The 25820-nt window shown below is 41.3% G+C and overlaps 1 protein-coding gene across 1 annotated transcript in view; it reads right to left on the bottom strand.

Moving 5' to 3' along the window:
* LOC6494971 (apoptosis-stimulating of p53 protein 2) overlaps positions 1–19456 on the bottom strand; it is a 35937-nt gene extending 16481 nt beyond the window's left edge. Inside the window, exons 1-2 of the mRNA XM_032451085.2 lie at positions 19026–19456; positions 6009–6067 (exon numbers count right to left, since the gene is read on the bottom strand). Coding sequence (XP_032306976.1) covers positions 6009–6041 — 33 coding nt within the window. The 5' untranslated portion in view covers positions 6042–6067; positions 19026–19456. The remainder of the gene's footprint in view (positions 1–6008; positions 6068–19025) is intronic.
* Positions 19457–25820: the final 6364 nt, after the last annotated feature.

Genomic DNA, 25820 nt, shown 5'->3' on the forward strand with positions numbered 1-25820 from the left:
AGCCGAAAAGCATCCCAGAGCAAGATAGCAGTTGCTGTTGCAGTTGCATGAACCGAGAGTGGCAAACAAAAGCCGCCTGCCCTTGGCCAGAGACCAGAGAGGCTGGCTGGCTGAAAGCTAGGGGCGGCCAACGGGGCGTATGAGCGTTAAATAAGTGTGTGCAAAGTATCTGCGGCCGAGCTGCGCTCATTAAGCGAATTCAGGCCAGTCGAGCCGAGGGGGGTAACTGAGGAGGCCAGGAGGCTGAGTCACCTTCTCCTAATACTGCAACATAGGCGGGTGCACTTCAGCAAAGATGAAGGCAACAAATCCGCACAAATTGCACTTACAGTGGGGTAGAAACGGGAAAAGGAGTGGCAAAAAAATAAAAGCGATGGAAGGGGAGGTGCTGGCCAAGTCGCTGTCATGCGACATTATTGATTTAAATGTCATAAACACCCAAAAGTAGCACACACCGACACACACACCGACAGAGACACCCAGGCAAGTGGCACATCCGAAAGATACTTTGAATGTTTTTCGAGATACCCCGTAGCGGAAGCTAAAAGCCAAGAAAAACAAACACGATCCCGCCTTTATACACCTGTGCAGGTGGTTGTCAGAATGTGTGTTTGGTGTGGGTGTCCCTTGCATTAATGTGTGTGTAATATGCCGCACACGTAGACAACTATTAACTAAAGGACAGAGAGACAGACGGACGCACTAAAGCATACATTTAGGCGCTGATGGGCGGATGTTCCGGAATGGGAGATGGGGAGGGGTCTCCGGTATGGGGATGCCAAAATGACTATGACTCTATGGGGAAAGCCCTGAAAGCCCATGAACCCTGTAACCAAAAAAAAAAAACACCCACACAGCCACTGTCATTTGTAACAGATGCGGGCCAGCACACAATTGACTTCACAGCACCCCGCGAATTATTTGAAGAAACTGCCGGCAGTCTCGTATTTTTTTTCTTATTTTGTAATTCTTGGGCTCTTTTGAAAGCCAACCACAAAAACCGCCAACGTTCGCGATCTGCCCGCCTTTTTTTTCGTTTCGGGCCGTAATTGCGGGCTGAGATAAGCGCTTTATTACCGATTCACTGGCTTTTATCGCATTTTAATAACTCACGAAAAAAATGCGCCAAACGACAACGACAGTGGCGACTACGACATCGACTTTGACTTGATTACGTTTACGTTGTGCCCTTACGTTACGTTAGTGGCTTATTATTTTGATTATGTTATTGTAGGGCCAACAGTAGAGTCTCTTCAGCTCTCGACTTTCACGCTCGCCGGCCAGAACGAAACTGAATTGAAACTTTCCCGGAGGAGCAGAACCTGACGCACCGACGTCTGCCGCTGTTTTGAATGCCAACCGAAGTCTGGCCGAAGTGTCTGGCCAAAGAAGCACCCGAATGCCACATCACGAATGTGGCACGAACTGGCCCCGAAAAGACAGCTGCAGCAGCTCGTGCTGAGTGGTTGAGTGGGTGGCAGTGCATTGCCGAATTTGCTGAAGATGCCACACGGAAGTGCGTGCGTGCATTGCTTGGAAGGCTAGGGGATTATGAAGACACTCGTATATCTGCCACACAACGGAGGAGAAATTAATCCTGAAGGCAACTATTAAGCTGCAAGGACTTTAATTTGGTAATAGAATCTCCACACAGAGAGCTAATGAGGCTGTGGCTTGGCTGCTCCTGCGGTGGCTGAAGTGAAAACAATTGAGTTTCTGGAATAAACAAAGTAAGAAACATAATTTCCATAATTTGCATTTAATTGATTTTTGGTTTATGTTGCAAGTTTAACAAATCATTGACTCTTGGCTGCCTCTTGTCCTTTTTCCAGCTTGTTCTAAAGACTGGGCTGAGGGCCCACTGTCCCTGCCCCGGCCTGTCATTCAAATGGCTGCGCAAATTAGCCGCCCCCCTCAGCACCACCCCCGGGCGGCTCTAAGCTATCCCTTTTGTGTGTGTGTGTGCGGCAAGAGGGGGGAACCTGCTTAGCTAGTTTCGGCTTAGCCAGCTTGATGCCTGCTTTCTGCTGCCTGCCTGCGTGTGCGTTTGCATCAAATCGTTGCCGACTTTTGTGCGCAAATATTTACGACAACTGGCAGCTGCTCTCCCGCTCCGCCCGGCGATCCCCACCCTTCTTTCCCTTCCCCCGCTGCTGTCACACGCAGAAAAAATAGGCCAACATATGTTCATACATCATGCCTTTGTTTTATTGCATTTTGTTTGTTTTTTTATAAAGTCAATTAAGCGTTCTTCGGTGTTTTTATAATTTCATAAAAATAAACTTGTTTTTTTATTGCTTTTTCAATGAGTTACAACTTGCAACCACAACATTTATTTATCAGATAATGGAATTAATAAATGTACTTGTATTTCTACATACCAAATAGTCTCAGTAAATTAAAACAAATATTGTGATTTTTTCTAAAAATACAAAACATTTTTGAAACCAAATTTTATTGAGAAAATTGTATCAGCTTACGAATACTTGATTACGTATACGACCTGTTGGTTATTTACTTTAAATATCCAATACTTTAGTCATAAACTTAATACCTTAATCCCCTCCGTTTTTTCTAATTATTTTTAGATCTAATTCCAAGTCCCCCAAGAGATTTCTTTCTCCAAATTACGTATACGACCTGTAAGCTAGACCCTTTAAAGTTTAAACTTATTAATTTGTCAAGCCCTGGGGCTTAATATATTAAAAAAAAACTATTAAAATATAACTTTGCTTTCAAATAACAGATTAATAGTGCAGATTCTACAGTCATCCTGCCATTATTACGTATACGACCTGAGAGACCTTCCTGTTGAAGAACTTCAACATTTTTTGGTCAAATAAATATTAAATAAATTCTATTATTATTTTTGAGAGAGCAAATTATAGTTAAAATAGTTGAAGAGTTTAAGAGTTTAAGAAATATATAGTTAAATTAAAAGCCAAACTCTCTTTAACCAAACATTACGCATACGACCTGTGGGTGAGGACTTAATGCGGTTGAAGTTTAAACTCATTAAGTCTTAAGCCCCTGGGATATAAATTTCCAACTCTACATAAACTATCCTATAATTTAAATACAATTACATCGCTTTTTGTAGCAGTGCTGTGCTTTGTTTCCCACTCCCTGGGAAAGAGGACACCGAAAAGAAACAAAAGCATGCGTCTAACATCTAACGACGACAACAACCTGTCACACCAGCTGAGGTACGGCCACGGGCCTATGTGGAAAGGATGGGTACGATGGTTAAGGGCTATGGGAACTGGTACACAGGCATTCAAGGTACGGGAATGGCTCCTCTAACAAGGTATCGTGCCGAGCGAGACAACAATGCGACAACGGTGGGTCATCTGACGGTAGGAGAAGCCATAGACGGAGACTGGGACTGGGAAAGGAGTCGCAGAAAGGACCTGGAGACGGTGCTCCACATGAGCTGACACTGGCAGTCAAACAGAGGCCCATGGCTCCCTGGTCGTAATGGCCTCTAAACAAAAGGCGTGCTTGTTTAGCAGGACCTGCTCCCCCTCCGTCTCACTGGCTGCCAATGCCATTTGGTGCATATATCCTTCGTAGCAACAGGGAGGGGGTTGAGGGTATGTATGGATGGGTAGGTGTACATTTCTCTTTTTGCAAATTAATTTATAAACACAATTGACATTGAGCCGGAATGTAAATATTCCGCCGAGAATGGTTGTTGCCTTGCATTAAAAATTCAAGTCCCACTCAGTCACATCTGCATGCTTGCCACATGTGTCCTTTCCTTTTCTGTGGGAGTATGAGAGTGTGATTGTGAGTGTGTGTGTGTGTGTGTTCTGGTGTGCGTGACTCTCCCTCGTGTGTGTGCCTTGTTTGTCTTTGTGCCATGGCCTGGTGTGGCATGGCATTTATATTTCCCCTCAGCATTGGCAACAGAGGCAGCAACAAAAGTTGCGAAATGCCAAGCTGACGTTGCACTTAAGGAAATAGGCAAACTACAAATATTTTGCTGAAATGGGCGTCACCGGGCACCCCCCGTTCCCAGCTCCGTCTTTGGGGAAATTTCAATATTAGTTATGTCCTTGAAGCGAAAAACTCTCCGAAATAAATAATTGAACGAGTATCTAATTGAAGGTCCACCGGAATGGGCCAACTTTCGTTACAATCATCATTATTTTCGTGGCACACAGTTCTTAAAGTGAAAAGCAATTTTAAGAAAACTTCGGCAGGTCCTTAGACTATGGCTTTTACAGAGAGAGAAAGTGAGAGTGTCTTCCTTGGAAGATAACTGCTATTATTCGATTTATTATCACTCGATAATACCTATTTCCAAGGTCGAACTTGGGCATTCCATTAGCCCTAACTTTGCTAAACGGTCATTAACTTTCCAATGTGTCTGCTGGCTCCCAATGGCTAGGAGCGTAGGAACAACTTTGATGCCAAAATACAGTCATAGTCGTTCCGAGACACTTGCAACAGAGAAACAAAAACGAAAATGGTTGCGGCAAGCACTTTGGCTGTAAGAACTCGACAACAAGTTGCCGTTGACTTACCAACTGATTTGCAATTTTATAAAGAGCTTGCCTTGCACACAAACACACACACACAAAGGCAACAAAGGATGAAGGAGGGTCGCAGGACCAAAAGGATATGCACCCAGAAACCAACGAAACAAAAGCAAAAGCAAACTTTTGTTTGTCCTCATCAGGAGGCAGAAAACTGCTGACTGACTGGCCTCTAAAATATTTCGACCAGGCCTAAGCCACAGTCAGCCCTCTCCCCCCTCTCTCTGTTCCGTGGGTGACCTTTTTTTTTTGGCCAACAAAAATTGTAAAACTCATTTACATAACAATTACCGCTTGACACGGCGACGGCCCCATCTTTTCTTTCTGTCGCCTGCCGACAAAATACTACTCCACATTGGCTAATACTTTGAAGTTGGACCCCAACTATTGTTTGCTGTTGTCGGTCTGGGCCTGGCTTGGCACGGCCTGGCCTGGCTTGGTCTGGTCTGGCCTGGCCCGGCCTGGTGTTCACATGCCGGCACAGTCCCCCAGCCACTCCTCTCGTGCCGTCTGGTGGCGCCACCTGCCGGCACTTGCGGGACTGACATTTTATTTAGATTGCTTTGCATTTTCAACTTTTCTTTCCAACCGTTTTCCAACCGCCAACTGCGTGCAATTTCCACACACCGGAAAATTTAAATGCCAGCCAAAAGTTTCAAGTTTTTATATTAATTTTAAAACGGCATCATTTGAGTTTAAAAAGGTTGAAAAATAATATTTTTTAAACTATATTTCCGCCAGAACTTGAAGATCAACTGGTTGATGTTTAGAAATAATACCTATATTATTGAAGATCTTTAATATTTTGAAAAAATAACCAAATCTGATTCATAAGAAGCTATATTTTATTAAACCTTTACCCTTTTGTAGCAACATCATCTTAAATATTTATATATTGAACTCAAAAATCGAAAATATAAGCCACTGGAAACTGGTATTTGAGGAATTTTAAACACATTCATGTCAAGATCTTTGTGGATTCTCAGATTGTACAACTTTAAAAAAAACTCCTAGAAGACAATACATTAACTAATATAACACTTATATAATAATTAATACAATGTATGTTGCAATAATAATTATAATTAAGAAAATAAATGTCTGTTAAAGTTAGTCGAACCAAAGTTATGTTTTACCTATAAACTTTTGTCCAAAAATATATATAAATATATAAATACTTATAAAATGAGGTAAAATTTCCAGTGCATTGGCACTTCCGTTGCCCGTAAAGCTCATGCCCTCTCACTTCCGCCCACTTCACTTTCATTATGTGTCAGTTGCATTGTCTTGACTTTTTCGCATATATTTCCCGCAACTTTTCTTCTCCACTGGCCCCCCTTTTGGAAAGTCAAATCCCCCGGCCCCACTTTTTTATGGGATGCGTGATGCGGTTCCGTTTGGGTTATGTGACACTGGGCTGGGCGGTGATCCGCTCCCCACTAGACACTGATTAGCCAAGGCACTTACAATTTCATCCAATGTGCTCGCCGGCTCCTTCATTCCATGACGTTAGGGACTCATCCAATCTGGGGGTTAGAGAGGGAAACAAACAAACGAGAAGTCAGAATCAGCAAACAGAACAAACAAATAATCATTAAATATCAGATGCTACTGAGCAGGGGCTTCCCCCCAGGTGGGGAGGGTGCCAATATACCAGTGTCGGGACATGGAAAGAAGGTATTCCACTGCTGTCAACAATGGTGTAGTGGTGTGTCTGGTGTGCCTGATGTGCCTGGTCTGGCAAATATATTTAACAAAACCAGACAAACACACAATTTAAATTTGTGTTTTCAACAATTTTTGTGGCTTCTTCTGTTTGGTTTTTAGCTTTCAAGGAGTTTACTTCAAACAAGATGAGGTTTAACTTAAAAAATATATATTAAAATAAATATAATGATAAAAAGTTTAACTTAAAAAGGATAAATAAGAAAAAAATTAGTTTATTTAAAGCCTTAAATCTTATAAAACAAAATATACATCTATAAAAAAGTGTATATCGTTCTTCGCTGAAAGATAAAATAATTTTTAAAGAATTGCTTTCCGAAGGGGACTGATGCAGCTTGTGGGAGCTAACAATGCCAAGCCACACTGCTCCCCAGACACACCACACACAAACACACACCCCCTAACCCACTGGCACACACAAAAGGCAGCCTTATCAATTTCAAGCATTTTTCCGTAAAATATTAAAAAAAAAACATAATAATTTGCCTTTTCTTCATGAAACATACTCGTATATGTAAGAAATGGTATAGATATTAAAGAAAAAATATAAAAAACCAGAGGGAAGGGCCACCCAATGCCCATTTCCTTTCAACGCCCCATCCTTTGGTGAAGAAGGAAAATTCACTCTTTTTATGTGACTTATTTAGTTCAACAATGAGGACCGGGGCCGGGATGGAGGCGAAAAAAGTTCATTCTTATTAAAATCATGACACACAGAGAGCAGAACTCGCAGCAGAGTAGAGTCCTTCGTCCTTTCTGTCATTTGCATTTTCCAGGCAACTCGCCTAGGCATTTGTTCTTCTGTTTCTTAACTTGATTGCCACATAAATTTCATGTAATCCAATAAAATTTGAATTGTGGTCGTACATACAGTACACAGCACTTGAAAATTCTATGCTGTGTCTAAGGATTTTAATTTTTAAGAAATATTATTAGAAGGAGGGATAAGACTCTACCATATTTTATGCCACTTTTAAGATTTAAAACTTAAAGATTTTTAAAGAAATTAATACTCTTATTTATTTTCAGTGTTTCCTCATTCCTTTCTCTTCACATTTCAATTTATTTCTTTCTTTTTTTTTGGGAGGACTCTTATCACGATCTGTTCGAAATGCTGATGGAGTTTCAACTCTGAACGGGCGATAAGCTAATCAAATTAATTCAACTTAAAAAACTTGCTAAGCGAATTTGCAACAAATTAATGTTATTTCATGGCTCCTTAAGCCTGACACTGCGGTAACTGCCATACCATCCCCATCCCACCTTCTCTGTGGCAGCTCACTTCAAAGTAATTCATTTCTGATTGGAAGTTTCCTGTCAGCAATTTTACTTTTTCCTCCCAGATACCTCCTCGTGCCAGCCGTGGCTTTTCACTTTCCACTTTTTCCCCGAGTGCGAGTGAAAACTTTTCTGCATGGCTTAAAGTGTGGCCAGTTGAGGGCGGGGGGCTGCCAGTTGAGACTTGGTATTTATGCATACCCCCTTTCAGCAAACACACATCCAAGAACAAGTTATGTGAAGAAGAAATTGCCTCTGCCCCCCTAAACAATAAACTTGGCGGAGAGAACATTTTCCAGTTTGTTGATCGGAATCCTGAGGGCCAGACACCCAGATCGATGAAGTGCCTCTATCCCAGGATATCCCGGATATGGAAGCTTTTGTTGCCTACTTTCAGGCAAATTGCCCGCATTTTGTTGCTCTCTGGAGGGCCAGGAGTATCTTTTAGATGTTATTTGTAAACTTTCTCGACAAAGTTAATCTCGGTTAGACAAAGTTTTGTATTTCGGTTAAGATAGAGCTTCCACTTTTTTTTTTTTCTTTGGGAATCCCTCAGCTCTGATTGAGTTTGAAAGGCAAATACTTCAGTTTTGGAGGGAGATGGTGGTGGGAAGTGGCTTTCCGTTCACTTGGCAATTTACTCGAATGCAGTTTGCATGTTTGATGACAGCTCCAAACGGTTTGGCATTCTCTCTTCCTAGTAACACTCCCTTGTAGCCCTCCCTTGTAGCCCTCACTGGTATCCCTCGGATGGCCCAAAGTTTTTTGCATACATTCGTATACCAGAACCACCTACTGGCACCACCTACTAGCACCACCCATTGGCACCGCCATAAACAGAACGTGGCCGTGCCAAACGTGTCAAATGCACGAAAATCCCAATTCTCATATAACCAGTTACCAGTTACCAGTTGAATAAAAAAGTCAAAGCGCTGCTACCTCCGATATGTGCAGTTTCTACATATATACTCTGATATACATATCTGTTATATAAATAGAAGGCAAAACGAAGCAACGTTGATTGCAAATAAGAAATGGAGACAAATGTTTGGCCAAAAACAAGGCCAATTGGCTCAAATACTATCTCTTTTTCAAACAATATGCCTGTTAATTTATCTCTATTAGTAATTAGTATTTGTTTTTCGGGTTGGAAATATAATTATTCCATATACCATTTCATAGATAACCAAAAAGCGCAATGCCTGACCTGGCTTTTAATGCAATTATCGATTAAATCGATAAAACACGTGTGTCCGCACCAATCCCAGGTGAATATTTTCCCAAAAAAAAAACTAAAAATATAATAGAGCCAGAGCGAAACCGCATTTAAAACTCTCACAGCTAGAATATCAACGCAAACAATTTCAATAAATGTGTAATTTACAATTGTTTCAATTACTCGTCGACAAGGGGCGGCTGCAACAAAGGGGGCGGGGTCAATAAACAATAAACAATGGCAGCCCTGATTGGAGATGCACGTTTGTTGGTTGGCTGGATTGTTGGTCGAGAAATGGAATTATTTGTCTATGCGGTTGGGTTACGGTTTCAAATTCATTTGGGACTTAATTTTATTTGCATTTTGTTCTAGTCCTGGCAGTGTCATGGTCCTGGCAGTGTCATGGTCCTGGCAGAGTTCTAGTCCTGGCAGTGACATGATCGCCTTCACTTCCGGTTCTCCAAAAAGCTTCACATTAATAAACCAAAACCCGAACGTTGCAATTTTAATGAGAATTAATGTTTCACGTCAAAGTGTTGCAAATTGAATTTGAAAATGTGGCAGGGTGGCAGTGTGACAGGAGGGGTGGTTGCAATAGCATTTGTTATTATTGTTGTGGTCGTTGCACATTTGCCAAAAACGCCACAGGGTCGAAATGGCTCTGCACATACACACAACTGCCACCAGTGTACGTACAACCAAGTGTCCCCCGAGGGCACTAACACACCCATACACACACTCTCGTGTTGTGCGTGTTGTGGGAATTTGGGCAAATGCACGACAAGAGCGTGAAAATAACACCTGCAGGCAACAAACTAATTAAAATCATTGCAACTCCCGGGAAGGGGTGTCTTCTATTAGACTCTACAGTGAAGAAATCATATAGCTTTTTAGCTTTTGGATTTTTGATATTTATCTTTCGGTTAGTCAGTGTCTTAAATCAAAGAACTAAAGTCAACTTTAAGCCAAATCCCAGCTAAACATAACAGTTGCAACCTAAAAGTCTGGGCCAACTAATTATCTTTAGTGCTTGTGTGGCACGTTTCGGTTGTGCGTCCGATAATGCAACTCCATATCTGTTTATCTGAGTATCTGTATCTGCATCTGATATCTGTTGGCCACAAAGAGACTCTCGCTCGAATAATTCAGGGGATAGAGGGCCCAAGATGGTCAAGACAACGTTAATCTTCACCCCAAAGGTAATTACCCCTCGAATGTGGCCACACTTCAAGTGGATGTCATTAGGAAAGGACTAAGACTCAAGGACTGATACCTAAAGGGCCACAAATTATGGCAGTCTGTCGTTCTGAATGAGTTGTTCCGACTCCAGCTCTTCCCTTCTTTAAAGACGTTGTGAGATCATAAATCAATAGCCATTGACAGCTTTGTCAATGAATCAGGGGATGATTGAATGAGCACACGCCACGTCCATCACGGCGTATACGCAACGCAACGCTCCGCTTACCTCGAAGGTCATCAATAAGTGGCTTTCAAAAGGGCGATGGGACGGTGGGGCCGATGGGGCTTTTTTCTGTTTCAACGCTTGCCGAATTGAAAGCATTTTCCAAGTTGGCAGTTTTCTGTTGAAAATCATTTGCTCTGTTGCCACATTTTGTGGCAATTTGTTCAATTGCAGCCCGTCTCAGACATCGATTTAGTTTATTAAAAAAAAATGAGAGAGAAAAGCAAAAAGCAAACTACAGGCTATAGGACACAAGCTACAGGCTATAGGCCAGCAAATTCAGCGGAAAACATTTTCAATTTAATTAAACAAAAACAATGCAGAAAAAAGACTGTTTTTCAACATCTTTTTTGGTCTTTTTTGGGAAAGTAATGGGGCAAGTCTGAAAGGATGATGATAAGACGAAAATGCTATCCCTCTGTCTTTAAATAATTATTCAGAAATTGTTTGAAAATGGCCTCTTTTCGAGATAATCTTACAAAGATACGAATAAAAGTGATTTTAATTTCTAAATAGGTTAAGTGTTTTTATTGTTCATCTTCCGCCCATATCATTAGGCACTAAATTACACTCAAATTACGACTATTCCACTCCTAATCCGATGGCACACTAGGAGACTAGTGCGACCCAGATCACCGCAGAACACCTTTCCAGTGACATTAGCTGACAATAAAATATGTAAATGGCTGCCAAATAAATCGCAGCCACTTCTGTCAAGCCAGGAAGGGCTAAGAGGGAAGAGAAAGTGGTAAGAGGACGGAGGCAGAGTCAGATCTGGCTGGCAGACAAGAGTCAAACAAGCAGAAACCGAGCGACATTTTCGTAATGCGAAAAGGTAACAGACGAAATCCATCAGTCCATAACGAAAGCCCCCTTGTGTGTGTGTGTGTGTGTGGGTGGGTGGGTATATTTGGCTAGGCCACGCCCCCCACTACGCCCTCCAGCCCCCCGTCATGGCAAACTACAACGCCCCAAATGATGAGTTGCGATTACACACATAAATACGCAATTCGCTTAAGTGCGGCGGTGAGGTGAGCTGGCGAGGAGAGGGGGATTGTAGCTGGAGGGGGGAAAAAGCGGAAGAGTTGGCCTGGCAGCGCTTTTGCGGTCTCGGTTCCGCCATGTGCGTCATGGCCCGACTTCTGTTACCACTTACCCACACTGCCAAGTCGGCAGACAAACACCCACAGCGGTGGCCAAAAATAAAAGTATTATTGCCGGGGCTTTTAATAAATGACAAATAATTAATTTAAACTTTTAAGTTTTTTTTAGCAAATATTTGTTTATGGGTTGAGGGTTTTTGGAGGGGTTTACCAGGGGGTTCTGGGTATTTTAGATTGAATGAGAGGCCTAAAAAAAGGTCATTGGGAGGTAAAAGTGTTTTTTATTTATTTTTTTCGGGTAACAAGTTATTTAATATTTAAGAATTGGAGTTAATAGTAGGCCTAAGATATTTAAATATTTATACCCGGTAGTTGTGGGGTAGAGTACAAAGTTTGATCTTCATAATTATAGATTTGATTTCTTATAGCCATGATTCCTAAGAGCCAAGTCATTATCCTTCTGTGAGCCTATATATTTTAATCTATTTAACTAAAGTCCCGAATATAAACTCTATAAACTATAATATAGTTTCTTTTTTTACCTTTCAGAATACTATAGAATGTCATATTTAAGACTATTACCATGAAAAATCATATAAGAATTTAATCTATTGATAATTATACCGTTTAATAATGAAAAAAATCCTTTAAAATTCAAACTCTTTTTAAAATATAAATTTTATATTATATATATTTTTATTCCTAAACAAAATAAACCTGTAATCAACCTCAATTTAATCAAAAAAAGCCTTTAAATAAACCACCTTGATTGTATTTATTTGCAATTCAATGAGGAATAGCGGGGACACACACACACTTGGGCAGACGTATAGAGGTAGGTAGGGGGGCAGAGACACCCACTTACGCACACACTGGCATCCGACAATGGCAACAATAATGCGAATTGATGAAGCGTGAAGGATTTCGGAGGCAATTTTCCAGGAGGGGGCTTGGACTGCATATCGTCAGTCTGCACACGCACAGATTAGGTTGGGTCGTCTGGCAATAGAGGGGGTGGAGGATCCGGACTTATCATATGAAATCATATGACATCACTGAACGCACCCTAACGGGATTATAAGTAAAGCTCACTCGCTCCCTATGTCCTTCAAGCGAATGTCCGTGTGTGTGTGTGTGTGTGTGTGTGTCCTGCGGCGGAGATTTTAATTTTAAATTGCAATTACATTTTAATGATATTTAAATTGGTCAGCAGGGCAGTTGGTCAGCAGGGCTGTTGGGCTGTTTACCATCTGATTACGGCCCAATGAGCAAGGATATTAATAATGCGATAACACAGGACCCGCAACGGACATCTTATCAAGGCAAGCGGAAAATTTGAGGCTCGGAATGGAATGGAATGTGTGTCTGGCTCACATAGGCCTTCGGAGAAGTGTTTGTTTCCTGCAGTTTCCACAAAATATTATTCAAAATATTATTCAAAATTAATAAATAAAATGTTTAAAGCCATAACTATGTCTAAACTAGACTCTGAACCATAAAATTGAATTAAACTCTGGCCAGAAATGGCAAAACAAACAAATTCGAGATGAAAAGGTTAAGCCCAAAAATGGCGTAAAATAAAAAAGAGGAGAAAACCAAACTCAATTGCGGCAAAATAACTAAAATTGCTTTGTCAGCAGCAGTGGCAGTGGCAGTGGTGGTGGCAGCCTTCTCGTCCCCCTTTTTTTTAACACAAAAGAGGGGCGTGGCAAAAAGCCAAACTCTTTTCAAACGACTAGTGCGTATGTGTGTGTGTCGCAGGATAATCCAGCAACAAAAAAACTTTGATTCTATATGCAAAATAAAATAAAATAAAAAAAGAAATACAAAGGAGATGGGAAGCCTTTTCTTGCCAAGATGTGGGAATGGGGTAGGTGTGTCAAATAAACATATTTGGCCAGATACCCCCTCTGAACCACCTCCTCCCGCCAAAAGCCAGTTGGCAGGCATAAAATATCTGCAAAGCGCATTTAAGCCGCGCCACACAATAAAAATAAATAAGGCAAGGCGGCAAGGCGAACTGTTTTTTGGCCAAAATGAGGGCAGCCATTTTTTCGCGAAGAGGGTGGAGGCGGGGAAATGTGAAAGGGAGGGGGTGGAGGTGGGAGAAAGGAAGCTGGTTCGCCCACAGCTACCTGGCCTGCAAGCCAAAAGACATAATAATAATAAATATTCAGTTCAGTTTCCGCCTTTTTGGCTCACACATGGTTTGGAGGTTGGTGGTTGGGGAGATGCTCTAATTTTTGGCCAAATTTCAGTCCAAAAAAGGTATTTCTGTTTGGGAATTAGTTTAGGAAATATTTTAATTATATTTTTTGTTAAATTTAAAGACAAAAAAAGGTTTATAACCCTAAAATATAAAAAATAAAACAATCTAATATAAAATAGTTATTTTAGACCCACATCTCCCTCTCAAAAAATAAATGTCCATGTCAAGGTTCTAATCAGGGAAATTAATTTCCCCCTGCAGGATATCCTTGCGGAAATCATTTGGCTTCCTGGGCCATCTCTTTCGCTGGGAAATCGCATGAATGAAACTGCGATATGAATGAAAATAAAAAAAAAAAACAGAAACCGAACTGAAGCTCCACCCACACATCCCACATGTGCAGACTGCAGTAAGTGTAAGAGTGTGTGTGGGTGGAAAGAGAAAGTGATAGAGGGGAGGGGGAGCAGCAGGAGGAGCCAGGAAGACGGAGGATGCTGCCCGCAAGTAAGTAAACCAAATCCGAATGAACAGGGATTTGCATTCATAAAATATATCGCATGCGAGCAGAGGAGCCAGGACATCCTTGTTCCTCGTTCAACCTACGTTTTTAGTGTCCTTACAGATCCTTCTTCCTACCACTCTGCCCCCTCCCAGGCAGCACCTCCCTGCAGGTATTGCTAGTCTCAAATGGAGGTCATGATTGTCTGCTGGTGTATGGGTGTATAAGGATGTGTAAGGATACGTATGGATACGTAAGGATGTAAGAATGTGGTTGTGCAAATTATGCAAATCGCAAGCATGAAAAACAAATATTAAACTTTTCACGACAAAAAAAGATTCAAAAACAAGAAAGGAAAGCTAACTTCGGGCGGAGCCGAAGTTGATATACCCTTGCAGTTCAGTCGCAGTCCGCTAGGTGGCGCCACGCATCTTATATTATTAGATATATATCGGATCGTATATAGGCGGCCGATCCTTATGAAATTTGGCAAATCAGATTATTTTGTCCAAAATATAATCTGTACCAAGTCCCATCTTTCTAACTTAAAAAACACCAAAGTTATGCCAATTCCGATCGTTGTATGACAGCTATAGGATATAGTCGGCCGATTCTTATGAAATTTTGTACATAAGATATTTTGGTCAAACATAACATGTGTGGAAAGTCCCAACCCTCTAACTTAAAAAACACCAAAGTTATGGCATTTCCGATCAATCAGTTATATGGCAGCTATAGGATATAGTCGACCGATCCCGGCCGTTCCGACTTATGTACTGCCTGCAAACAAAAGAAGGGTGTGTGCAAAGTTTCAACTCGATAGCTTTAAAACTGAGAGACTAGTTTGCGTAGAAACAGACAGACAGACAGACAGACGGACAGACGGACAGACGGACAGACGGACATGCTCATATCGACTCAGGAGGTGATCCTGATCAAGAATATATATACTTTATAGGGTCGGAGATGTCTCCTTCACTGCGTTGCACACTTTTGACCAAAATTATAATACCCTCTGCAAGGGTATAATTAAATAAAATTTCACAAAAGACATAAAAACCAAACGGTTGCCCCAAACACACACACACACACTCTCACACACAGAGGGCGTGTGCGTGTAAGAGAGTGTCCTGTATGTCCTGTATGACAAAAAGGAAGCCGCAGAAGGAGAAAATGTTGGGGAAAGTGGGGAAAAGGGATGTACCCTCATGTTTATAAAAGTACAGGTGGAACTGCCTAAGTTAATCCTTTTAAGGGGTGATCCTTTTGGGGTTAATCCTTTTGGAAAATGTTTCTTAAAATCAACTAGTTTCAGGTGTAAAAAGGATATCCCTCTTAAGGTTTAATCCTTTTAGAAAATATTTCTAAAAACTAAATACTAATAGGTGTAAAAAAGGATATGCCTTTTGGGTTTAATCCTTTTAGAAAATATTAAAAAAATAGGTGTAAAAAAGGATACTCCTCTTAGGGTTAATCCTTTTATAAAATATTTCTATAAAATAAAAACTATCAGGTGTAAAAATGTACTTAAAAAGGATAGACCTCAGGAAGCCTCATGTCTTTTAATCCTTGTTAGGGACTCCCTACCGTAGGCATAGAGCTGCGAGAACCGCGTAATGATTGTACTTACACATGTATGCATGACCTGCCATTACCCTGGCAACCCTGCCCGCTCCCCCCACGCCCCCCACGCGACCAAAGTTGGCAACTCACTCGAAAAAGCCGAAAGCCAGCAAACAAACGCAAATTTGGTTCTCTTTTACTTTTTTATGTTTTATTTTTTTATTATACCCTTGCAGAGGGTATTATAATTTTGGTCAAAAGTGTGCAACGCAGTGAAGGAGACATCTCCGACCCTATAAAGTATATATATTCTTGATCAGGATCACCTCCTGAGTCGATATGAGCATGTCCGTCTGTCCGTCTGTCCGTCTGTCCGTCTGTCTGTTTCTACGCAAACTAGTCTCTCAGTTTTAAAGCTATCGAGTTGAAACTTTGCACACACCCTTCTTTCCTTTGCAGGCAGTATATAAGTCGGAACGGCCGGGATCGGTCGACTATATCCTATAGCTGCCATATAACTGATTGATCGGAAATGCCATAACTTTGGTGTTTTTTAAGTTAGAGGGTTGGGAGTTTCTACACATGTTAAATTTGACCAAAATATCTTATGTACAAAATTTCGTAAGGATCGGCCGACTATATCCTATAGCTGTCATAGAACGATCGAAATTGGCATAACTTTGGTGTTTTTTAAGTTAGATAGATGGGATTTGGTACAGATTCAATTTTGGGAAACAAAATCTGATTTGTCGAACTATATCCTATAGCTGTCATATAACTGATTGATCGGAAATGCTATAACTTCGTTGTTTTTCAAGTTAAAAGCATGGGAGTTTCAATGGATTCCTCTTTTGGCAAAATAATTCGATATGCCAAATTTCATAAGGATCGGCCGACTATATACGATCTTTTATATATCTAATAATATAAGATGCGTGGCGCCACCTAGCGGACTGCGACTCAACTGCAAGGGTATATCAACTTCGGCTCCGCCCGAAGTTAGCTTTCCTTTCTTGTTTTTTTTTATTTTTTATGAAAAGCCCGCGTGGACAATAGACTGAATGCATAGGGGGGTAGTGGGGGCAGGTGGTATAGGGAGGGCCTACTGGGCGCGGCTGTCTACACGTGTGTGTGTGTGTATGAGTGTGTGTGTGCTTTGGAGCAACTAGTTGTGGGCCGGGCCCATTTCATTTCGACCTGGCCCAAAAGCGTCGCAAAAATATCTGTAAACACGCAGCTTGTTGTGGAGGACCATCTGGCATCCAAGCACCACCTCCCACCTACCTCCCACCCACATCACAAACCCGCCTAACCCTGGAGATCCAAGAGCGTTAAATAAAATCTCGCACGCTTCGTTTGGACACATGAGCAGTAAAAAAAAAGAAAAACTGAAAAACAACTTTCCCAGAGAAATGCAAAAACAAATTAGAAAAAAAATAAACAAAAAGGTTTGTCAACAGAAGGCAGTTAGTTGGGAAAACTAGTCGTAGTAGTAGTAGTAGGTGGGCGCAGATGACACGCCTCTAGTAGTAGTTTTTAGTATTTCAGTTTTCCGGTTTTCCAGTTTTTCAGTTTTCCCGGAAGGATGAAGAAATTTAAATATTTCGAGGGAAACTGGTTGGGAAAGTCCATGAGGACTAAGGTGTACTTTCTTCTAAAATAGAAGAGATACTCTAGGGGAATTTTGTTTCTTTATAAGAAGTAGTATAAGTATTATATAATATAAGACTGGAAAGCAAAGTCACTAATTCAAAACAACAAATGGCCTGTCCATCAAACTTCAGGTTCATTAAACGACTGGGCCCTGACTGGGTTTTAAACGTCATAAGCCAAACACACGCACTTGGCCAAAACGGAGCGTGATAAATGTTTGAAACAAAAGTGTTACTGACCTCACATTACACGTAAAAAACGTGCAGGCTTCTCCCCAAAAATAAACGACCTTTTTTTCTCGAATATTTCTGTTGGTGAAAGAGATAGCAATACCCCCATACTGTCACTAAGAAAGAGAGAGGAAGCTACTGGGTGCAGTGACCAGGAGAGATGGCAAGTTTTTGGGGGGCTTCGCTTCACTTTTCACACTTTTCGTTTTCGTTTTGGGGGCCATGAGATGGAATTTCTAAAAAAACCAATCTCAAAGATAGAATTCCAGAGAGAGAGAGAGGGAGAAAGATAGAGAGAGAGAGGTAAGACAGGTAGAATGGCCCTGGCCAGGTAGAGGGAGACGGGAGAGACTGACATTCCTGGTTTCCAAGGCAACCCAACCCAGCAGAGCACCGATCGCTGGAATGCAGCAGTTAGTACCACCAGCTCCAGCTCCAGCAACAAAAACCTGTCTGCACTGGGAAAAAAACTAGATATAAGATGGTACTATAAGAGGTATAATAGAGTATCTGGAGTAGAGTATCTCCTGGTAGTATCTCCTCTATAAGGACCACCCTATCCATCAGATACTCCCAAAAATGATCTCATTTCTTTCCGTGTGATCTCTTGAGAGTCTTGACTTTTCAATTGGAAATTGGACTTGAATTGGTTTTGAGAATGGGCCTGGCTTTTGAAACTGAATCTCCAGTCTCTGCTGTAGACTGAAGACAGAAGACTGTAGCTTGTAGACTGAAGACTGCGATTGTTTTTTGTTGTTTTTTTGGGGATGCTTTTGTGGATCGAAATGAAATGCTAAACCGGAATGTGGCTCATTCAGTGAAAAGAGCATAATAACGATCTCGAGCCGAACGTGATCATGACGATCCATGGGATCAAAAGCCAAAAAAAACCGTCGTCGTAACTTGAGGCCGGCGATCTAAGCTTGGCTCTGTCTCTCTCTACCCCTCTCTCTGTCTCTTTGTTTGTTGTTTTTCTGGTTTGCCATTCGGCGCTCAATTGCGCCAGATTTGCGTTTAAGTGCAGATACAAAGATACAAAGATACATATATACATTTTTTTTTGAGTTTGGCGAGCTGCAAGGGAGCCGAACTGACCGAAAAATATGTCGCCAATGGATCAGATCTGGGGGGTGGGGAGTGTGGGGAGTACTGGTGTACAGTTGCAGCATCATAAGAGTACCTCCCTTACGTTCTTTGTAGAATTCTTCTATGGGAAAATTGCTGCCGCTACTGATGGGTTCAAGAATCACGTTTATACCGTTTTGTAGTGATTTTCCCTCCTCTCTTTCTATCTCTTTCTCACTGTAATTATCTTACTCTCTCTCGCTCTCTCTCTTTCCACCTTTTGGGTTTTTCAAGTGCAATTTTTGAAAATACCTGGCAACACATACACACACACACACACACACACACACTTGCACCTCTTGGCCACCACGCTCATTAAATATTTTCGCTGTTGGATAATTTTTTTTCCTCCCCCCTCCCACTCCCCTTCCCCTTGAAAAATGAGTGGAAAGAAAACTTCAAGTTCGCTTTGTTGTCTCACCTTGTCTGCACCTTGCGCTGCTGCTTCTGCTGCTTCTTCAGTTGTTGTTGTAATTTGCTGATGTAGTTGTTGTTGCTGCTTAATTGCACCTTAAAGTGAATTAATCACCATTTAGGCCGCTTGATATTTCCTTTTTTTCTATCACGCTACTTTATTTTTCTTTTTTTTGCATACTTTTAACTGCCTTTCTTTCATTCACCTGGCCAGGCTAATTAATTCAATACACACACACACTAACACAAAAACGGAGTGCGGCTCACACACAGATACACAAACACACACTAGCGATAGAGAGAGAGGGCACGAGGGGAGGTCGTATCTCGTATATCGCGCAAGAGAACAGGTAATCCCGGGTGGTAAACACGTCTGGTGGCAGGTACGCGAGCTGAGCAACTGACGCCGACTCTTCCGACGGCTTCGCTTCTGGGCCGCGCTCAATTGCCCAGCGATCGAGCCATCGAGCGGTCTCTTTCTGGCCCAGAGCACAAGTACGGCGTGGTGGGTTAGCCAGAAGAGACAGGTGAGTGTGTGTGTGTGGCGAGAAACCAATTCAGCAAAAAAGACGTTACGGAGCAACTTTTGAATTTTACCTGTGACGCATACAGTTAAAAAGAGTAAGAGAGAGAGAGAGGGAGCGATGTTTACCTGTCGTTATCTCTTCCGAAGTGGAGGAGGATCGAGCGGTCTCTTTCTGGCCCAGGTAACTAACCAGGTAACAATTTGACATTTTGTACTAGCCCAAAAAATGGGGCTTGTCTCGACTAAGAAAGCACCTCTCCTAGATGGCGCCTCTAGATGGTCAAATGGCGCTTTTACGTTCATTACCCGCAAATATGGCGCTGTGGTATTTGTTAACTTTTTAAAATTGTTTATTTTGTTGATTTTAAACGATTAATTAAAATATTTAAACTAAGGTAAACATTTTTGAAAAATTCTAGTATTTTTCCTTAAAAAGATAAATTCAAGATTAATTCACTAAAACCCTGTCTAATAAAAAATTGTATTTTATTACTTAAGAATAATATTATCTCATAAAATAAAAAACGCATTAATTCCAGCTCCAATCCTACAGATAATTGGCAAAGTGGAGGGTATTCCCGCCCCAGAATCATCACCTCCATCCTCCATTTCCTTCCGCCCTTCCGCCTTCCGCTCTTCCGCCAAAAAAGTTGCACAAATCTGTGAAATTGCCCAAACACTCGAAAGCTTAGCACAGACGGTTGAGTAATACCCCGGGGGTTGAGGGGTGATCCCCCTGGAAAAATGGAAATTACACGGTTAGGGGGGCGGGTGGCAGTGGCAGGGAAGCAGGGATGGCAAGGACGAGGGAAAAGGAAAAGTTAACCGCAGAGCCAACATTTTCGGCAGCGAAGAATACGTCATAAAAACGATTTAACAACCGAATAAGCAACCGCAGAAGCTGAATGACAATGCGTCCCGTTGGCCACCCCTTTTAAGGGCCACCTACTCCCCCAACCCAAGCCATCCCAGCTCATCTCATCCCATCCCACCTTTAAGGAGCGGAAATGAAGCCGACGAGGTGCGTAAAACAAAAAAAGGAGGGAAAAGGTATAAAATTTGTAAACTTTTTCAAAGATTCTGGTTCTAAATTATTTCCTCAAATAGATCTCCAGTTTTAGAGTTTTAGTTTTTAAACTATAGGCTTTTGTATCTTAAAATTGTGGATACTTTAAATAAAAATGTTATTTTTAAACCCCAATTAACAAACCTCCCGATAAGATACAGAACTTCATCCCTAATCCCTAACCTTGATGAGACTTCCCTTAATCCAACTGTATTTTTTATGGCCTATCATGGAACGTCTAATGGCGGCAATTAAAATAAACGCCAGGAGCAGCCAGAACAGCCAGTCCTGTTTCATCTCATCTCCAAAGGATATGCCCTCTGGCAGCTAGAAAATGTGCGTTTAATGAAATTTTTATTCAATCAGCGCAGAAAACTTTTATGGCCACGCACGCACACACACCGAAAGCACACCAACAAAGTGCTAAAATGTATGGAGGAGAAGGACCTGTTGAGTTTATGATAAAGTGGCTTCCTCCTGCCGCTCCTTAACAGCTTCTCAGTGGCTCCTAGTGGCTCCAGTAACCTAGCTATCCCTTTTGGCCCTGCTTTTTACAGCCTCCATTTATCTTTCACTTTGCGCTACAACGCAACGCAACGCCTCGAGTGGCAGATGGAAGGGATTTCCTCCTGCCTCGTGGCTCCTGGCTCCTTTCGATGATGTTTGCTCAGTGGCGGCTATGGAAATGGGGCATGGTTGAAAGGGGCCAGATGGCTAGAAAAGCTGCCAAGTATATGGCTTAGGGCTGCTTGGCTAACGAATAGTTTATAAATCCTTTCAAATGGAAACAAATCAGAAATCAATCATAAAAGAAGGGATATATATTTTCTTTTAGATAAACAAATAATGTTATAAATGTCCTTAAGATAGAATTGTTTTGTGACTATATTTTGAAGACTTTAAAGATTATTTTATTTTAGTTTCTGACTCTCAAGACTCAATAATTTGATTCTATAACAATCTCTATCCAAGTACACCGCTATTAATATTTCACAGAACCATAAAGAGCACTTTCCTTTGAAAAATAAATCCAAGAGGCTCCCCAGTTCCGTGACAAAATCAATTCTAATTCCGACTCATACCATTCGATTTCAGGAACCTCATTTCGAATGGAAATGGCAAAACCAAAAACCAACTCATGAATATCATTAGGAATAGCTTTATCCAGCGACACCACCCACATCGCCTTTTTTTTCTGGCATGGCACCTTGCCACACACACACCTGCCCTGCCCTCAGGTTGCAATTAAGCATTTGCGTTTGTGGTGCGGCAAGTTGAGGCAAATTGTAGCCAAAAAACAAACAACAACGAGATTCAAAGCGACCAGAAAAGCCACCCAAGACAGAAACTGAGGAAAGTTTTAGCTACAGAAAAAAAAATAAGAAAACCTCAAACCTTTTTCTGGCTGACAGGTGTACGCATTTCATTTACATAGATAAGGCGGATTAAAGCTGAAGTGGCTCTGTTGGGGGATTCGCGGTCTCAATCCACACTTTTGCCGGTTAATTAAAAAGTTTTTCAAAATAAATTTACATAAATTTCATTTGGCGCGCAAATGAATTTCCTTCTAATTGACCAACACACCTGAGGGCTCTCAGCCGGCAACCAACAGGAGCAACAATTGGCCGGGAACTTGGGGAGCGGGGCTTTAAGCGAACTTTAATGGCCGACAAAGTGGCAGAAACCTTTTCATCCTTTGTGGGTCACCTCGCTCTCGCCTGGCAGACCCACTTTTTTTATCTGCCGAATATTGATCGCATTAGTGAAAAGGCGGGAAACCGCACAAAAGGGTGGTGGTGGACCTAGCCCGGGTTTCGGCCATGTGGGTCAAGTAAATCAATTGACAGCTCTCCGAACTTGGCCGAAAGACAAAGGCAGCCTACGAGTGTGTATATTGGGGTTATGACTGTATCTGTATGGGTGCGGGCCTCTATAAATAAATCATGGCTTATGATAATGTGCGACACACCCACACAGTGGCCTTAAGCAAATACCACTGCCATAAGATATGGGCCAACAAATGTGGCAAGGGGAGCACCACATCAAAAATAAAACAATAAAACAGTAATACATAATATTGGTGAATATTTTAAGGAGATTTTTTTGGGATTTTCAAAAGGGTTTTCTATTTTTAAGAAAGATTTTAAGAAAAATTCAATCTAGAACCTCTAATATCTGAAATATTAATCAACCTTCCACTCTATTTAGGTTCCACCGTATCCCTAACTAAAAGCCATAACTGGAACCATAACCAACTGTTTGGAAGTCGACACCATTTGTCTTCAGTCAACGATTCCCTATGAGTACATTTGGCTAATAGACCCCAAAACCCAGCCCCAATACCTCTCGGCGAAAGTCAAAATATTTCCCCATGCATGTTATGAAGTCGGATGGCATTTGTTTGCGGTCGCTGTGACAGCTTCGTTGAAGATTAATTGCATTTGGCCGTTGCAGCAGGTGCTCGTTTGTTATTGTTTTTTTTTGGCACTTGCAATTGGCCGAAATCCGCTGCTTTTGGCAAATGAGGTTGGACATTCGGGTAATTGCGAATCGGGCGAATGGTAGGAGACCTTTTCAGGTCATGTTCCGAACGAGTTTGTTCAACTGACAAATGGAATAAGTATATGGTGCACTTTAGGAAATTAAACATCAATGCATGCAGGTGTTTCTTTTAAGTATCAACCACAAAACAGAAGTGAAAGAATTTTATTCATCATACAAATTAAAATTTGAAATCTCAACATTTTATATAGTTTTTCAAAAAAATTGCAACATTTTTAAACAGATTTTAAGAAAAAAAGCTAAATAAGAAATGGAGGTACTCTCTTCCCAGACAACAAAATGGTACACTTCTCCTTGATCGGAGGCAAATTGGCTGAGATATGGCTACCGGAAGAGGTCGAAACCGGAAACCATGGAAATCTCATCATTTTATAGGAGAGCCCCTTGGAAAAAATTGAAAATTTTCAAAACGACTTTAAGACAAAAATTTTAGTGAGAATTGGAGCTACTCGGTTTCCCGATAACAAAATGGTACGCTTCTCCTTGATCGGATGCAAATTGGCTGAGATATGGCTACCGGAAGAAGTCGAAACCGGAAACCATGAAAATCTCAGCATTTTACAGGGGAGCCCCTTGGGAAAAATTGAAAATTTTCAAAACGACTTCTAGCCAAAAATTTAAATGGGAAATGGAGGTACTTTCTTCCCCGATTACAAAATGGTTCGCTTCTCCTTAATCGGATGCAAATTGGCTGAGATATGGCTACCGGACGAGGTCGAAACCGGAAACCATGGAAATCTCAGCATTTTATAGGGGAACCCCTTGAAAAAAATGGAAAGTTTTCAAAACGACTTTTAGCCAAAAATTTAAACGAGAAATGGAGCTACTCGGTTTCCCGATAACAAAATGGTACGCTTCTCCTTGATCGGATGCAAATTGGCTGAGATATGGCTACCGGAAGTGGACGAACCCGGAAACCATGGAAATCTCAGCATTTTACAGAGGAGCCCCTTGGAAAAAATTGAAAATTTTCAAAACGACTTCTAGCCAAAAATTTAAATGGGAAATGGAGTTACTTTCTTCCCCGATTACAAAATGGTACGCTTCTCCTTGATCGGATGCAAATTGGCTGAGATATGGCTACCGGAAGAGGTCGAAACCGGAAACCATGGAAATCTCATCATTTTATAGGAGAGCCCCTTGGAAAAAATTGAAAATTTTCAAAACGACTTTAAGACAAAAATTTTAGTGAGAATTGGAGCTACTCGGTTTCCCGATAACAAAATGGTACGCTTCTCCTTGATCGGATGCAAATTGGCTGAGATATGGCTACCGGAAGAAGTCGAAACCGGAAACCATGAAAATCTCAGCATTTTACAGGGGAGCCCTTGGGAAAAATTGAAAATTTTCAAAACGACTTCTAGCCAAAAATTTAAATGGGAAATGGAGGTACTTTCTTCCCCGATTACAAAATGGTTCGCTTCTCCTTAATCGGATGCAAATTGGCTGAGATATGGCTACCGGACGAGGTCGAAACCGGAAACCATGGAAATCTCAGCATTTTATAGGGGAACCCCTTGAAAAAAATGGAAAGTTTTCAAAACGACTTTTAGCCAAAAATTTAAACGAGAAATGGAGCTACTCGGTTTCCCGATAACAAAATGGTACGCTTCTCCTTGATCGGATGCAAATTGGCTGAGATATGGCTACCGGAAGTGGACGAACCCGGAAACCATGGAAATCTCAGCATTTTACAGGGGAGCCCCTTGGAAAAAATTGAAAATTTTCAAAACGACTTCTAGCCAAAAATTTAAATGGGAAATGGAGTTACTTTCTTCCCCGATTACAAAATGGTACGCTTCTCCTTGATCGGATGCAAATTGGCTGAGATATGGCTACCGGAAGAGGTCGAAACCGGAAACCATGGAAATCTCAGCATTTTACAGGGGAACCCCTTGGAAAAAATTGAAAATATACAGAATTGTTTCATAAATAAGACTATATCTATTATTTGGATATTTTATTATATCCAAAATGTTTTAGATTTGCTCCTGTTCTAATAAATGTGTTTTAAAACTTTAGACTATTCTTTACACATTACTCATATAACACGTATGCCCATCATGCCACCACGCTGAGCATTATTTTTTCCTTCAAACGTTGAGATGGGATTTTAATTAGAAACATTTTAGTTGAACGTACTATTAATTCCTACATCTTATAGATTTTTCGCAAGTGATAATATCGCCATATTATACTTTCAAAAATGCAGCAGCATGAGCAATGGGTAAAACCCCCAAGCCCCGAGCACATCGACACATTCATAAAATGCCAAATAATGCTCGTCACAAATTCTAAATATTGCTGGGCTGTCAGCGATTTGGCTCATAAAGGAGCCAACGGGAAAAAGGCGCAATAAACATGGCCGAAACATAAAAACAATCAGAGAGAAAAACTGAAACAGAATCAGAAGCAAAACAAAGGAAAAAAAAAAACTAAATAAAATAAATGAAAACGTTGGAATCCTCCAAGCGACTTGCGGTCCTTTCGGCCCACACCCAGTATCCTTCTGGCCCATTGAAACGGAGCACACAAAACAAAGTCAGCAGCGACAGCTGAAGATAAACAAAGCCAAGTCGTAAAGAAAAAATACAAACAAGTCGGAATGGAGGGGAAATCGCAGAGAGAGAGATAGAGAGAGACTGAGA

The sequence above is a fragment of the Drosophila ananassae genome, chromosome 3L (genome assembly GCF_017639315.1).
Source record: "Drosophila ananassae strain 14024-0371.13 chromosome 3L, ASM1763931v2, whole genome shotgun sequence".
Lineage (NCBI taxonomy): Eukaryota > Metazoa > Arthropoda > Insecta > Diptera > Drosophilidae > Drosophila > Drosophila ananassae.